The following is a 17,802-nucleotide window of genomic DNA, read 5'->3' as shown; positions in this document are numbered from 1 at the left end:
AGAGATCTACGAATTTAGTGGGGTCGAGAGTGTGGGTCCTAACGGATGCGGTAGAGTGCGTATCCAGCAGCTGGTCTGGTGGGGAATTCGGAATGGACGGCGACTTTGATGAGATGCGGATGATTTCCAACGGAGTGATTGACGGTGTTGCCGTCGACTTCGACGTCGGAGTCTTCGGCATCGATCCGGAGGCAGTGGCGGTCGGGTTCGAGGCCTTCGGTTTGGTGGTCGGGTTCGAGGCCGAGTCGAGAGGGCGGGTCTTATGCTTTTTTGAGCTAGTGCTGCCCGTCGGGTCCGAGTGGGCGGAATCGGAGCGGCGACGCTTTTTGGGGTCGTCCGACTTCTTAGAGTGCTTGCCGGTCTTAGGCTTACAGGGAGTCTGTGCCACGGAAGCTGCCGACTGCGCCTCTCCCACGAGGTGTGGGGAAGATGGCGCGGGTTGTTGTTGTCCGCCACGCGGCATGGCCGGTCGGAGTGAGGTTTCCATGAGGTGGCTCTTGAGTCTCGCGGCGCGGTTCTTGCGGGCCTGTTTGCCAAATTGGCTGCAGTGCACGCAGGAGTCTGGACGGTGTGCCTCTCCAAGGCAGAACAAGCAAAGAGAGTGGCCGTCGGACGAGGGGATTTTTGAGGAGCAGCTGGTACAGCGTTTAAAGATTATCTTGTCCCTTCCTTCCATCCGCCCGGGAGGGGGGGGGGGGGAGGGAGGGGGAAAGTCCAGAAAGATAGTAAGAGGAGGCTTTTTTTTTTTTTTTTTTTTTTTATACGATACCAGGAGAAGTAGAAGATGAAGAATTGAAGCGAAGAGAAGGTAGTTGTTGGAGATTGCAATGAAGAAGTTGGAGATCAACGAGGAAGGTGCGATCCGGTCGGCGGTAAGGAAGAAACTGAGTGGCTAAGCACCTCCCCCTTGTCCAGGCATGCGCAGTAGCTGTCTCCTCCCAGGACAAGTGGGAGGCGCGCCAGATCTACGATCAAGATTGCTTTGAACTCTCCGAGGTCGGGGCCAATCCTGCGGATTACCCATATGTGTGAATGCACAGAGACCACGAAGAAGATCATAACGTACTTGCTTGCAATCAAGGTCAAACTCTTCCTGCCGAAGGTTCTAACATGCTACTGTATCTTCCAACCCCATCTTTTTGGAGTCTCTATAACAGAGAGGGGACCCCCAGGAACCAGATTTAAATAGTCATTCCAGGCTGCTGTGGGAGAGGAGAGGCGTGGAAATCAATCTCCCAAGCAGAAATCCTTGCACCTGTGGAACAGTTGCTGCTCTCACCTTTGACAGGAACAGAAAGCAAGACAGCAGGCTTCTCATCTAGGTTGAAAACTTGAAGGTCACTTACTCAGATGATCCCATTGAAATCAATTGCATTAATTGAATGTTTTTATATTTAAAAAAACAACTTTAGAAAGGCACTAGAGGGAAAAAAGCAGCATACTGTTTCTAGGACAATGTTGACATGTGCAATGAAAGACAGTGTTCTTTGTCAATGCAAAATCAGAAGAAGTTGTCTTATTCTTACCCCAGAGTTCCCCGGCCTGACATAGGAGGACTTGGTGGTTTTTGTGTAGGCGGATTTGTTCTTGACAAAGTGCCAGTTCTTGCAGGCTGATTGTTTCCATGCTGAAAGCCAGAATAATGATTTAATTTTTTTTTCTGTGCTGAAATGACTCAAATATCATGTCAGTGCAATATTTGTATATGCTTCTTCACAGTGACAATTCCCAGACAGCTGCTAAACTACAGCTTCTTTTTTTACAGCATACTGGATTAAAACACAAGAAGAAAAATCCATGTCTAAGCTTTTTACTCTTTCCCCCTCCCTTTTGAGAATTTATACCCACAGTGAATGAAAACTAAGCTAAGCATTAAAAAAAAGCTCATGAAAAAATATCTGATTTCAGTGAATCTGTCAGATCCACTGAGTTTATTCTGAACCAAAGATGTACTAATGCATTTAGTCCAGCTATCTGATTAGCAGAGGCATGCAAGTGTTTCTGGAGAACCTTTGTCTACAATGCAAGTCAGTAAGGGGAGAGAAGCATCTAAGCCAAGCGCTATGTGTGTTAGGCAAAATTAACATTATGTATGGATTTTAACAAATGCATCTGTCAATATATCTGTGATATATCAACTGCCAGGTGGGAGCTGAAGTTCAGTACATCTAAAACACAACCTACAGAAAAATAAAGAGCAGAGAGAAGTACAGGAGAGAACTAGCTTTCAGGTGTAATGGCTCAGCAGCCTCTACTGTCATGGGGCATTGTGGGTCAAGTGAGAAATAACTCCTCTTACCTTGGCTTTTAGCCACTTACGTTGGCAAAAAGAAAAAGGAGGAAGAAAAGCAGAAATTAATGGCAAATCTAATTATTACTATTCATACGGCAGGTTTAAACAAAAAATACAATATTTGCAACCACTTTCCTCATCATTGTAACTGGTATTTGCAGTCCAGGTACAAAAAAAAAGAGAGTTTTCACTTGCAACCACAGAGAAAGAATAATTTATTTTCCACAGTGGAGGCATCTTTGCCTTAATTCAGCATTTTTTAAAAATAGAACAATGGCTGCAGCAATGGTGATCTTCATAATCATTACTTAACTGGCATGTTTAAATAGACTGCAAATGTGGGTTTTGAGGGGGAGGAGACCCCTACTTATGAAAGGAGAGGGTGCATGAGATCTCAGAGAAATAAACTAGCCTCTCACATCTTTGATTGACATTCCATTATTTTGGAGCGTGCTTTTCCCCAGCAGTCACTAGAGCAGAGATGACTGTTGGCTCCGTCAGCTGAGTATACACTAGCATCTTTCCACAGAGCAGCGTGCAGGAATTTGATAACATGCACCCGTTCCGCACCTTGTCACTTATGTGACATGGGCAGTGCCTGAATACAGAGTCAAGCCCATACTGCCTATTCTGACAGGCAGTAGTTTTCTACAATCTGAAAACTCTCCCAGACCTCTTTGCTTAAAAAAAAAATACATTTTGAACTGTCAGACCTGGAAATGCCAAGGAAGAGACCTGGGGCTTTTAATATAGAAAGCATGCACTCTGCAACTGAGCAATGCCCTCCACAATTCCATATGTCTAATCACCAGTGCTTCCAAAATTAGGAATTAATCAACAGATATAAATAGCTTTTTATACATTTGCATAAACAACCTTGGGGAAATTCTTTACTATTCAGCTCTGAATTCCACTATCTGTTTTTTTAAAACTGCATTTCATTTGCCTAGACAAAGAGGCAGATCTTCCAAAAGAAGCATGCTTGCATTTGTCACTTGCACAACCTGCTTTTTTGGAAGGAACTATATTTCCCCTAATCTGCATGTAGGTGGCATGCTGTTTCCTACACAGAAGCATGCTCTGCATAGCAGCATTGCACTTTTGAACGTAACCTGAGATCATTAAAAAAAACATTCTTAGTATCATATGGGTCTGCATCCCAAATATTGATTATTGAGTTCCTTTTGTAGAATGAGGCACTCTCACTTCAGCCCTCTGCAACAGCTCCTCTCCCCAAAAATCCATTTTTGATGAATGTGGCATGAGATCATAGTATATAAAGCAGGAAGTGCAACTGGTGAAAATCAGGGACCTGGACAGAGTATTATTTAGGCTTTATCCTTTGTATAAGCAAATGCATCAGCTGCTAGCACTGAGATGCTTTTGGGCCACTGGGCATCGTACTGTCACTGAGGGGTTCAGTGTTTCAACTTTTAGTTCAGTAATCTTCTCAGGAACCCCCCTTAAGGGAGGTCAGTATTATTTTCATCCTCTAGATCAGGAACATGGCATTGATAGAAGAGCGGCTTCAAAAAGGATGTACAGAAAGTTCAAGATGGAAACTTAACTAGAGAATCCCCACCTCTCTCTCAGATTCTACATTAGCTCCCAAGAAGAAATTGTGCCACTTAACCTCTTTCTGTAGCCTGGAGACCTATATATATATATATATATATATATATATATATATATATATATATAATATTTAAATGCAAACGTTGACTTCAGTACTTCTATATTTACTTGACTCTACTACTAGCTCCCAAACACTATACATTTTAAAATTCCAAATCTCACTTTGGATTAGCAAAATTATTAGACCTGAGTCAAGGCAACAGAAAGTTGGTATTGTATGAATTCAATAAAACAAGAACATTATCCTGTATTAAGCATAAATTCAGTTCACACAACAAGCAGGACACAATGAGAAAAGCATTTTGTTTTTAAATATCATGAAAGAATCACTAGTGTTCATTCTTCCCTCCTCTTGGAGAACTATAAAAATAATCACACTACAAAGTTCCCAATAAGATACGGTTACCTTTATAAGGAACCAAAATATTTTCTACAGACTTTATATAGGTCAGTGACTTCTTACAACAAATGCAAAATGGGAACATCGTGCAGTTGAAGATAAATGAATATTTTTATTTGGGATCCCTTTATTTCTAAACCAAACATACAGGGTTTTCATTTGGTAGTCTTTATTAAGCACAACTGCAAAACTGCTTGCTTAAACAAGCCTTTGAAAAAAATTCAAATATATTTAAATACACTCACAAAGGGAAAAATATTCATTTATTTAGTGAATTTTTACCCCACAATTCCTTCAAGGAGTTCAAAGTTGTGTATATCATTGTCTTAGCAGGAACACTAAGAGCAACTGGTGCAGTCCTTTTATTTCCTTCAAGGTAGAGAAACAGCCTGTCCCCAGGTCACTCAACTGAGCTTCATGGGAAAGTGGGTATTTGAACCAGGGTCTTCCAGATCCTAGCTAACATCTCCAACTGCTATACTATACTGTTTCTTAAGAATACTTTCCTGAGAGTAAGCCTCACTGATAGGGTTGCCTAGTCCCTTGGAGATGCCGGCTTTATCCTTTGAATAAGCAAATGCATAAGCAAACATATACACCGATGCCAGCAGCCAGTGATAGAATATCAAAATACCAACTAGCTACCACGTAAATCTTTGAAATCATTTTTAATTTATAGATAGGCCATTCCCTCACAAGGAGAACAGAAAACATTACTATTCTGAAAAACTGAACCCTGACAGACTTTCTTTTTAAAAAAAAATGCTGAATGAAACAACTGCCAACTTGATAAACTATTTAATAACTCAGCAAATGGACCATCTTTCTGAGGTTTCTCTTACTGCTGCCACCAGAGCTCAGTGGTTGCTGCTAGGAACAAGTTTTCAATAATGTGGGATTCACCTAGTAGGATTTCATAGGGTTCAATTTTGTCCCCCCTATTCAATCTCTGTGTGACACCATTGGTAGAAATAAATTGTGGATTTGGTAAAAGGTGCTATATGTATGCTGATGACATGACCTCTGTATTTCTTTTCCCAAATTTCCTGATGACGCTATAGCCTTTGTACCAATGCCTGACTGCTGTGATCGAAAGGTTAAGGGTAAGCAAGCTGAAATGGAATCTTGACAAGATGAAAGTAATGTTGACTGGGAAGTCCAAAGCTCCAAAGAACCTGGAACTTCCCACTTCTAATGGGGCCCAATTGTTTCTCACTGACTTGGTTAAGACTCTCAGAATGGTTCTAGGTCTAACTTTATTGTTGTTGACACAAGCTGATGCATCTGCAAAAAAGGTTTTCCAACAATTTCTACTGCCTTGGAAGATGGCCCCCTACCTTGATTTGGCTGACTTGACCACATGAATCCATGCAACGGTTACCTCAAGGCTAGACTACTGTAATGTACTCTACATAGGCCTTCCCTTAAAGATAATTCAGAAACTTCCACTGGCATAGAACATCACAGTCTGGCTACTACTACTAGATGCAAAGTAGATTTTGCATATTATTCCCACTCTGCGGGTACTCCATTGGTTACTGATCAAATACTAAGCTCAATTCAAGGTTCTAACTATCACCTACAATACTCTTAATGACACTGGACTCATGCCCTGCCTCTCCTGCTATGTTCTACTGTAACAGCTTCAATTACCAGAGCAAAGCCTGCAGGTGCCACCTTGCAAACAGGTAAAGCAGCAACTGCCCATTCACATGCAGTCTTCTGTGGTAAAAATAACTGTTCAAGAGGGCATTCTTATAGACTTACAGAGTAGAAATGTAATGGGTCAGATTGGGAGGTGATCTCCAGTTCTTCCATCCCTGCCCCTCTGCATTACATTATTTTCCTAGAAACCTTTGCTGTTTGATTCAAATATTGTTATCATTCAACTGTTATATTTTGTAATCAGATTATTAGGATTGAGTAGTTCTAATTATACTCATCATCCACTGTGAAAAAGGTAGACTATGAATGAAAAAACAAACATAGCCACTCTCCTTGGTAAAAATTCAATATAACTTTATCTACACTGTGTTATATAGAAAAAAGAAGACTGCAATGTCCAGGCAGCTGACAGGCATTCTCCCATTTAGGCACTGTACAGAAATCTAATAAGAATTATGATGGAGGCCCTTTCTATTGCTATTGTTAGAGAATTAGCAAAAACCTCCCAGTAGACCATTGGAGACTGTGGGATTTAATTCATGTGCTATGTTAAGATCATTCTGTTTTGGGGAACTGTCTTGGTATAAAACCAGATAAACAGCAGAGAGCACTCCTGCCTTTTCTAGACTCTGAATAATCAGGGTCCAAATTATTCACAAAATGGACATCTGAAATCTTAACACATAGCACTGGAAGCAGCCCCAGAAAGAAGGGCTCTATTTGTCACTAATTTCTCAGCAGGACAATTAATCAAAGCTCTAGCTGATCAAATCATCCAAAAGCACTGGAGGCAAGACTACTCTGAGTCACGGATTCCTTGAGGTCCCCTCTTACACTCAGAAATATACAATTCAGTTTGCTTTTCTCTTAAAAGTTATCTCAAAAGGTTTGTTAGAAAGTCAATGGAAGGGTAATGCTTCCATGGCATTTTTTGAAAACCAGAATGCATCCGACAGCTAGAAACAGTAACTTCTCAAAGCCCAGTAATTGGTTCAAAGGCATTGCTTTAACTGAATCCTTCATCAAGACAATAGGTTCCTGAGAGTTACACATAGCTCTAAAGCACAGGCTGTCTAACTGTGGGGTGAGTGTCCTTTATAGTACTAATACAAAGGATTAAGCATGGTTGGGAACCTGCCAAGACCCCAAACCCAACAGAAAGCCCAATGTTACCCAAAAAGTATTTGGTCCATCTGCTATCACCAAAAATAAGATATCAGGGCCTCTGGGGTGATCTTCTGTTTCCTGCTGCTAATAGTGGAAGAGTGCAATTTCATGTCCTTCCATGCTCTATCAACATCGGAGTGGGGCAAGTTTAATGGGAGGCGACAGAGGCCAGGCCACCCAGAAGCCAGCAGTAGTTCTGTTCCCTCAAGGTGAGATTCAGGGCAGAGACAGGGTTGCTGGTCAAGCAGCAGCTTCTCCCTGACTGCCAGGAAACAAATAGCAGAGCGGCTACTGCTTGCTTCTTCCCCCATTATACAGAAGATGGAAGTGTACATGGGAGGAAGGGCTTTCAAGATAAGGCAAGGGAACCGAGCTAAGAATAGGAAACTTCTCTCAACACTGATTACGTAGCTGAGATAAAGCATCCACCTCTCCATCTCTTCCATTGGCCAAGGTGCAGAAATTCCATTCTCCCTGCCCTTGTCTTTCCTCAAGAAAATGACAAAGACAGACTACTGAGCATAAAACAATGGAGAGGGATCTTTATAGCAGCATTTCAAACCACATTTTGCACTGCAGCTCATCTCTGCTCTCCAGCAATTCACAGAAGAAACTCAAGTGGGGTATGGTGCTGGGAAGACAGAGCAAAATGGCAGCAGGAACAACAGGGGTTCTGCAGACTTGAGGAAAACAAGTGGCACAGGTAATTTCCAGGAACAGCCTACATTTGCAGCTTCTAGAGCAGACACAGTAGCACACAGCCAAGCTTCAGGCCTCTTTCTAATTATTCTCAAGCCACCGTACCACCAAGTTACATATATAACACATTAAGACACTCCAGTATCAGTACTGCCATTGCTGTACTCCTGGGGCTGGCCCTAAACTGTCTGGCACCTTAAGCAAGGCTAACTTCTAGTGCCCCCCCACACACACTGATAGCATCACTGAGTCACATGGGGCCACCCAGAAGGCTGGTGCCCTAGGCAATCACCTAGTTTGCCTAGTGGCAGGGCCAGCCCAGTGCATTCCCATTTGAAAGTAGCAGTGTACAGAATTCCCAGCTTGTTAGAACCCCTCCTAAAATGTCAATAAATCTAAGAGTACAGCTGTTCTTGTTCTCCTTCTCTGAACCCTTCAAAATATGGATCCAAGCAAGAGTGTAAGCACATGTGCAGCAGTGTTCCCTCTAAGCTAGCATGAGCTAGCTCACAGGTTTTTATCCTCCAGCTCACACTTTTTTGTCTTAGCGCAGGAAGGATGACCCTAGAGCACAATAATTTATGCAGTAGCTCACAACTTTAATGCCAACAGCTCACAAAGCAGAATTTTTGCTCACAAGACTCTGCAGCTTAGAGGAAACACTGGTGTGCAGTATGGGAAGAACTGCTTCTGGAAGACTTTACAGTCTTACCCCATGTATTTTAGTTCAGTAAATATATCCCACCAAGTTCAGCAGACCATATGCTGTATTCTGTGTTTAGAAATGCAAATAATTTTTGCTGAATATAGGTCTTGTGTGTGTGTGGCTAGGACAGGGGTGGGGAACAGTGGCTCTCTAGATGGTTTTTTTTGCCTACAACTCCCATCAACCCCAGCCATTGGCCATGCTGGCTGGGGCTGATGGGAGTTGTAGGCAAAAGAACATCTGGAGAGCCACTGTTCCCCACCCCTGGGCTAGGATGTTAATACATGTGCATGAGATATCAGTTATGCCAAGCAAACAGTTATCAGTAGGTCAGAGGGGACCTACAAAAGGTGAAATAACTTCATACAGGGAAAGGACATATGTCTGGGGAACAAGGCACTAATCACGACAGAAAAGATGCCTACTATTCAAACAGTATTAGAATAGAGTTCTGTAACAGCGCAGATTTCACAAGGAATAAAACGGGGATGCAAATAATTGGGGATGGGAAAAACTTGACTTCTTACCTTTACACCATGGCCCACATCATCCAACATTGTGTAGTCTATAGGCTTTCGAATATACCTTACAGGACGCTCCATGTTTGCTGGTGCAATGATTTTATGAGTTCTGGATGTGTTCTTATTGGTTGTCAAAATGCCGATCTCTCTACGGGCCACTTTCTCTTTGTGTATGTCCACCGTCTACATTTTTAAAAAGCAAAATCCACAGGTTTACATATATCATGATGCAAACATGTTAAACATCTGACTTAAGTAAGCAGATTTACAAAATGTCAGTAATACCTTCAAGCAAATTATTTAACATTTATTTTTCACTGGGCTTTCCTCTCTGTCATCTCCCCTTGCCCTGTTTGATTTAGATTCTGGGCACTGAGACACCTGGTTTTTAGTGCTCAGTTGACAGTATTGGAAAAGGCAGGTTCTGAATCTAAATGAATCATCAGAAAAGGAACAGTGTGAAGAACAGTTAGCATACATAAAAAATACCCTTGCTTCAAAAATGCTGTATTTATTGCAACAGTCCTGTAACTGGAAAATGGCTAGAATATTCATTTTTAGATATCACTTCCTCATTGCTAACTACACAAATGGAAACTGGTAAAAGTAAATAAAATTCCACTCACATATTTTTCCAGGGAAGAAAATTTCCTCACCTGGAGTTGCACCAAGGAAGAAGAAGAAGAAAAAGAGTGCACATACAGGAATAAATAGAAGCACCTGTCCTAGGAGGACTAAAAATTCTCAGTCTAGGAAACCCAAAGTCCACAGTCAGGTTACACTGTCTACTCCCATAAACCAGAATTCAGAATTTTTTGAATAATTGTGGTTGTTGGATAATATGACAGCAACAGGATTCATGGAGCATTTGAATATGCTGATCAGAGGAAACAGAAGTTAACAAGCTGTTCTACCTCATTCCATCCTTTACTTACAAGTTCTGCTCAGACCCCTCTAAAAGGATAGGCCCACATGAGTCCCCAACCTGGTGCCTGTGGTTGCCATGGCATCCACCAAGTGTTCCAAGTAGGGCTTTCACCCACCAAGGCTTCTGGCTGAATATTGAAGATCTGATTGGCTATGCAGATTTTTTTCCCTCAAAAATGCTGCTTTGGCAACAGCTGCCACCACACAGCACAACCATTTTGTGGCTGGCTCTGCCCCCTGCACTAGCCATTTTTTTGGTAGCCATTCATCGCTCTACCTGTCGTCCCTTGTCAAAATTCCAAGTCTACCCAAAAGGCTAAAAAAGGCTGGGGATCCCAGCTATAGCCTTCTCAAGTTATTAGCTGCCTTGTCACAGGAATCTCCTAGACTGCAGTACACAAGGGCATAATTCACACGTAATGAAAAGCCTCGGAAATTCTTTGTTCACTCCCTCCCCACCAGCTCAGGAATCAATCCCTTCCACTTTTGCAAGCCATGATTTGTTATTACATCCTAGCCAGAAGTATCTTGTGTCCTCTTGCCTCCAAATCAGGATTAAAGAGTCAATTCACAGACTATGTGTTGCTTTCAAAAACAGAAGCAATTACTTTTCTGAGCCATGCACAAGGAGTGGAAAAGGAGAGAATGCAGAAGAATTCCCAAGACTTGTTTCTGTAATAACAAGTTATGATTGTATGATTTATGTATGAACCAGGCTTAGAGAGATACCATAAAAAGCGAAAGTCCATAAATCTGCTATAAGCACAGGACATGCAAAGCATAAACTAAAGATAAAATTAACCCAACAAAACTCATGGAAATGTGTGTTAATCAGTAAGGTTGTCAACTTTTTTTTAGAATAATCTAAACCATCATAACGTCTTATTAATTATAATGATGATAAACCTATACATCATTTTCTGTTTTCCTTACCATAAAGTAGAATGCATGATAATTCAAGCAACAACTTAAAAGACAGGAGTGGAGGAAAGATAAAAGATTAAGAATTTCTGGTTCATTTTGCTTCGACACCCCCCACCCCAAGGATTAGTAGACTACAAGCTCCACTACTCCATAGTAATTTTAAAGAGAAAATTTGGATGAGTCAATGATGTGTTTTATCCTCAGCTTTGAATAAGAATTACATTTCCACTGCCAATGAACTTCTTCTACCTCTACAAAGCCTTTCTATTAACCTTTGCTTAGAAAACTTGGGATATTAAATTATATGGAGGTATTGCTTGTGTTTACCCAGAAAGTGCTGGGGATTTAGCAGTATATCTTCCAATTAAAATGGAATAGAGTAAGATAAAAGATAGAAGTCCTTCTCACTTGGTGAGGCCATCACCACCTTATTTCAAAATGTTGTGTTTTAAATCAGTATGGTTGAGAAAAGCAGCTGATCTAGTTTCAATTGCAATGATTCCTATCGCATTAAAACACAATTTTAGGCTGAGCAACAATGCTCCAAAGAAGTAACTTCTCTGCTCCCAGATAAATGCCTGTTTTCAGAAAAGAACCTGCACATGCAGAACAGACTTTAGAACAGATGAACATAGACCCACAATGGATACTGCTATATACAGGCAAAAAGGGGGAACCTAGACACATCTGCTTTTCATATTCATAGAGTAGCACTGATATACAAGGATGGTGTGAGTTCACTGAGGCCCATGTGCACAGATTCACATGCACATCTAATAAGTGAAGGCAGCAGCATCCTTGGCATCTCTAAAATTCACACATGCCAACTCATCTCAGACCAAAATGCCAAGATCTGCAGTTACTGTGAATACAGTACTAATCACTGGGGTTGCCAGCCAGCAGCTGGCACCCAATAGAGATGGAGGGGGGAAGAGAGACATGGGGCACCATTACATGAATGGCATGATCTCATTTCTGGGGTGCAGACATAAGTGATATCACTTCACTCTAGGAGTGAAGAGTTTCCACTGAATCTTCTAGGTTCATCTCTGACAGTAACAGGATTCTGGCAGAAATGACATCATGCTTTTTTTCCCTTGGTGGCCTGCCAGATTGCAACTGCTGGCAGGAGATCTCCCAATTCAGCAAGAGACCTGGCAACCCTGCTCACTAGATTTGGACCATACGACAGCTCACTGTGATCAATTTGCTACTTACTTTGCAGATAAAACTGCCCAGATCCACTCTGGGTGAGATGCTGGTGTGGATGCACGCTCAGGTGATATACCTTCGGCACCTTCTTTATATGGATATATGGATACAAAAGGGACAGAGTCTTGGATATGGTGAAATCCAATTTTAAAACATTGACAAGACTATTTATTTCCTTTCCATTACTAAAGCATACATATCCACAAGCTCCCATGACCAGTTCAGGAGGGTTAAATCTGTTGCAGCCAAAACCAGTGAAGAGAACTTGATTCTAAACATGAGCTTAGATTGGAACCCAGACCTCACAGGTCATTGACAGGGCTACCTTTGCTTCCTTCAACTGGAGGGAAGCCATACCTCAATTAAAACAAAAGTAGTTCCAAACTTAGTTGCTAACTTGTATAAAGTTATGCTAGGTCACATTTCCCTTGAACAGGCCCAAGAAAAATTAAAGCACCCCCTTCGATACTGAGAGGAGATAATTGCCAAATATGTGAAATTACCTCATGAAAACAAACTCATTAAGCTCAGGTGTTGCTACATTTAAATGGCTTATAATATTAACCTTGTGAGAAAGAAATGCAGCTTCCCCGGCATATCTTGAGATTTATGCTAAGTAACTAATGCTCTTTTGATATTACCATGTTAAATGAACTGGAACCCTATAAAACGTAGTGTAGAGCAGCTCCATTTTTTTTTCAAAAGTGTTGTAGACAGGATTTTAACAAAATCCACACATTCCAACAAGTAGGACAAATTGCTGGAAAGGAGAAAAATTCAGGGAGAGGGACAGACCCTGCACAGTGCTTAGCATCAAATCTTGATTCAACCTTCAAACATGCACCCATCATGGATACAGCTTTTTGTGGCCTGAATACCAAAAATCATGTCAGGCACATATAGTTACTGTGTGCACACACACCAGGGCATTCCCATTCCTCCCACCCACCCACCCAAATGCAGATTTTTATGCTTCACTAGATGTTGCTTCCAAGTTCTTTCAGATCTTGGAAGGCCCTAGGACCATTTTTTTTTTTTTGCAAAGGCAGACAGATGTGCCAGCCCTTTGAGATCTGGTTTGTGAGTACAGGACAACATAAATATTTCACATATTGTTGTGTTATCAAAGAGCCACAGTAAGACAATACAGCATATATGAATTCCTTGTAAAACAAAAAACAGCTATAGGGAAATGTATAAACAATTTGTAGCGTTTGCTTTCACAATATTTGTTTTCAGTATTGCAATCTGGTAAACAAAGTAGCTACAGTATAGGCAACAGGATAATCTTTGTCCCCATTTTTAAAGTCATGTTTACCTATAAGCAATTGGATTTTTCTAATAAGAAAACAACTTTGTTCTAATCTCACAATAAAATAGACCCATAAAAATCTCTCCCAACTTAATTCCTGACAAGCACATTCCCTCCCCCCACCCCCAATGGAGTGGAATTTTTATACATCATCTTCCTCACACTTGGGTTTTTCAATGCCTATAATCACAGTGAAATTATTTGTATGGAATATACTTAGTTTGTAGAATATGGTCAGTAATCTCCAAAGTTGTGCCCACATACCCCACAGATGTGCTTCTGGGTTCCCATGGGTTTCTTCCCCAAAGCAAGTAGCCAATTCTGTCTTTCATGTACCTCACTGGGGCAGGAAATATTTCAAAAGAACCCAGACGGCATCACTAGTGTGACTGCAGGGCGCACTCATTCATAGGAGAATATCTGCCTACCTACCAACATCTTGTGACTGACCACAGCACTCCATGGCAGCCATTTAGTGGCGGTGCCCGCTCTCCGTTCTCAAAATCGCAGAAGTGCCGACACACCAAACAAGACTAGAGGGACTTTCAAGAACCCAAGCTGATCTCTGGAACCAAGGCAGGTTCAGGTATCACCAATGTCTCACTGGATTGTTGTATTCAACAGGTTTGGGTGGCCTTGAGTCCTCTAAGACCAGCGGTCCCCAACCTTTTCAGCACCAGGGACCGGTTTTGTGGAAGACAGTTTTTCCACAGACCAGGGGGGTGGGGTGGGAAGGGGATGGTTTCAGGATGATACAATTGTGCACTTTATTTCTATTATTACATTGCAATATATAATTAAATAATTATACAACTCACAGCCCAGTTGCTAACAGGCCACAGACGGGTACCGGTCCATGGCCGGGGGGTTGGGGACCTCTGCTCTAGACAACAGCATCAGCCAGTAACTTAGAATCAAACCATGAACCTCCAGAATGGGAGAATCAGAGGCAGAGAAACATACCAAGGAGTTCAAACAATGAAAAGAATGCATTAGATTGCTTAGCTATCGGGCTTAGTCTGTTCTGGAAGGAAGAGAGGATTCAGGAGAAAAGCAGTTCAAAAGAACATGAAAGGCTATTTTCCTGATGTTTGCCAGTACTCATAACTGCATTTTGTCTGAGAGAAAAGGAAATTCCTTCAAAGATGAAGGAGGGGGGGGGAGCAATGCAGAGAACTGATGTTTTTAGTGTAGTTTTCTTTTGACAGCTCTGAGTCATTTGACATAACCAGCCCTACATCTAGCACACAGCTTGTACTTTATGTATTGTTCTGAGACACAAGATACTGCAAATGTGTGAACACACTGAGATGGAAGAGTATTTAAATTCTGGTCCTAGATTCACATAAGAAAGAGTCATACTAGGGGGTTTATTTCCACCCTGATATTTCAAGCTTTGCAACACTGAAGTGAGTGGCAGAAAGCTGGAAGGTAGATTTAACTGTAGGCCCCTATCCCCCACAAAACTAAACTTGTCTAAAAGCAGGTCCACACATCACAATTGCTAATAATCTTACACCAAAACAACTTTTAGCAAATGATCTCTGTGTGCGCTCATATATAAACCTACGCTTTAAACCACAGAATACACATTTTGGAAATGTGATCCAAACAAACTTCACAGATCTCAACACATTGTTGTTTAAAGTTGTATACAGTCACATGTAGCATCCAAGGTAATTCATTTGTTACACAAAACGATGGTGCAACATTGATGATTGTTCTGTATGGAGTTATTCTAAATCCAGTAAAAATCAGTGGTAATATAGTACTTAATAGAACAAAACCTCTTTTTAAAAAACCTTTTTTGCCATCTCCTGTACAAGAGCCCAAACATGAAGGGGAAAAGTTTTCCTAACTTCTAAATTTACTGTTTTCCTAAAGTAACCCTTTACAATAATGTACATAATCTGAGTTCAGAGCTACATCCCTGGAATGTAGAACACAAACTCCAATGCTCCTGGTTCCAGTAAAGTGCATTTAACAAGATGTTCTACATCTCAGTTAATGCACTCGACAGGTCCCTACCATAAACAAATGTTTATTAGCTAAAATCACAGGAAGTCATAATCTACATCCATTTGTATTGCTTTCCTCTTTAGTCATATTATGGATAACTATGCAGCACTGCTACATAATAAATCTTGAGAATTTACTGTTCCATGCAGGCATTTTGTTAGAGAAGAAATCTTACATGATTGTATGGCATGCCTGATGGAATTTAAGAACATCATTTACTGAGGGGAGGGGATTACTCAGAGGAGTTGACAGTAATACCACAACCCAGGCAAATGTAACTTTTTAAAATCAATACACCATTCCTGATGGTTTGTTGAATTCCTAACCAGCTCATCACTGGCTTATAGAAAGTAGAAGAGGTTGGGTTTTTTTTAAGTAAAAAGCATGAAAAACTGCACAGAAGACATGAACAACTGATTCTTCTTTCCAGCAAGAACCTAATAGAATGCCATTCTAGACGGTACTCCATACTTTTGTGAGTAGCTTTTCAAGAATTAAAAAAAAACCCCAAAACCTGGCATGCAGGAATCTGCACCCTTTGCAATCTAGTTCTGGTTAAGAATTTATCTCCCAGCCCTACTTCAGCCCTGAATACTTAGATGCCTTAAATCTAGTTAAAGGAGTCAGAGTGGTTGCAGCACCAGATTAGGACTGGGGAAATCTGTCTTCAAACCACATTGAGCCTCTGGGTCACCTGATCACACATATACACACTCCTTTCTCAGCCTAACCTGCCTCACTGTGAGAATAAAATGGAAGAGGGGAGAACCAGGTATATCCTTTGCTCCCTGGAGAAAGGCAGAAATGCAGAAGTGTCATAAACCTGGTTGATCACCCAAAAGAAATGACACAAAGAATATTCTTCAGATTTCTCTTTTCGGCATGGAAATCACGCCCTGGAGACAAACTAGTTAGTTAGTTTACAAAAATGACTGCTCTGTAACGCAGAGTCAAGCTTTTTAAAATCTCATGTGCCCTTTTGCAGTTATTTGGGAGAGGGAAATGTTAAATTCTGCCAGCGCTTGCAAGTCAAGTCTCTGAAGACCTGACTTTGATTTTTTGTCCTCCAGCTGAAAGGGGTATTACAATATAGTTAACAACACTAAGCATTTGCTGTCAGAATTAATTCAGCTTCAGCTTTCGAAATGCAAAAGCAGAGCCCGTGCCCAAATTGTTCCTTCGCAGACCACAGCTCCCGTGAAGTATGGGGCTTTCTTTTAGCCTTAGAGAAAAATGTTTTCACAATGGTTACCATGTAACAAGGAAAAGGCCCTTAGGAGAGATGTCAGCAGGTTCAGAGTTTTTCACTGGTGTTAAGGTAAAACAAGCCACACAAATTACTTTCCTGTTACTGCAGTAAACTGCACTCTCTGTGCCAGCTTTTCCTACATGTCTATTTGTTTACACACAGAATCGAAAAGTTCAAGTCTGTTTTGAGCAGAGGTAGATTGAGATCTCAGATCCCATCGTTTTTCCAAAAGTGGCCATGCATAGCACTGGCTTTAGCACAACGACCATAGAACTTCAAGCCAGTCACATGCAACCTTCCAGTCAACATGTTCCCTTATGGGAGCAGAGCCCCATACACTGGCTTGCACACAACTCCAGTACATACAGGGCTGGCTGCAGAAAAGCTCTCTGCTCAATGAAATGACTTTTTTCCCTCTCTTCTCCTGCTACAGCCTCAAATGCTGTTTCTGGGGGACAAGGAACATGAGGTCTGTTGCAGGAGGGAAGAACAAACAGAAATCTTCCCCCTTCTGCAAGTGGACATTTCTGGTGGCTCCAACCCCTACTGTTTTGCACATGAGAAGACCCTGGAAGACCACACTGTATTATGAAGGGCATGGTGACCAGGAGAACCCGGTGTCTTAAGAACATACAAAGCTTCTTGCATCAAATCTAATCACTGGTCCATCCAGGCCAACGTTATCTACTGTGACTGACAGCAGGTCGTCAGGATGTTAAGGAGACGAAGGTCTTTCCTGACATCTGCTGCCATTGCTGTTTCAACAGAAGCATTCAGAGACTGAATTTGGGAATTTCTGCTAGCAAAGCATGCGTTTGGCCACTGAGCCATGACCCTTTTTCCTAAATGGGCCACATTCTTCCCCTTTCCTGTAATATCTAGAATCACTCTGAGATGTGATGTCATCACACTTTGTGTGGCGGTTCCTCCACCCCTCACCAATGAGATGGGGTGGAAGAAGGAAATACCCAACAGGATCACAAGGGGCACATGAGGTTACACATTGTGCAAGAACTGGACATGGGTATAACAAAATAGGAGACAATTGCACCTTTAAGACCAACTTAGTTTTA

At 41.5% G+C, this 17,802-nt stretch overlaps 1 protein-coding gene across 11 annotated transcripts in view; it reads right to left on the bottom strand.

Annotated features, from left to right (window-relative positions):
* ABI1 (abl interactor 1) overlaps positions 1–17,802 on the bottom strand; it is a 141,942-nt gene that overhangs the window by 35,271 nt on the left and 88,869 nt on the right. For 6 of the 11 annotated variants that reach the window (XM_060248312.1, XM_060248318.1, XM_060248315.1 and 3 more), the window contains exons 3-5: positions 9,093–9,269; positions 2,300–2,314; positions 1,527–1,627 (exon numbers count right to left, since the gene is read on the bottom strand). In XM_060248312.1, coding sequence (XP_060104295.1) covers positions 1,527–1,627; positions 2,300–2,314; positions 9,093–9,269 — 293 coding nt within the window. The remainder of the gene's footprint in view (positions 1–1,526; positions 1,628–2,299; positions 2,315–9,092; positions 9,270–17,802) is intronic. The other 5 variants (XM_060248319.1, XM_060248317.1, XM_060248316.1 and 2 more) reach the window with 1 other exon arrangement.

This window comes from Heteronotia binoei, chromosome 10 (assembly GCF_032191835.1).
Source record: "Heteronotia binoei isolate CCM8104 ecotype False Entrance Well chromosome 10, APGP_CSIRO_Hbin_v1, whole genome shotgun sequence".
NCBI classification, from domain to species: Eukaryota; Metazoa; Chordata; class Lepidosauria; order Squamata; family Gekkonidae; genus Heteronotia; species Heteronotia binoei.
The sequence above is the reverse complement of the archived record's forward strand: the minus strand, read 5'-3'. Positions and strand labels throughout refer to the sequence as shown.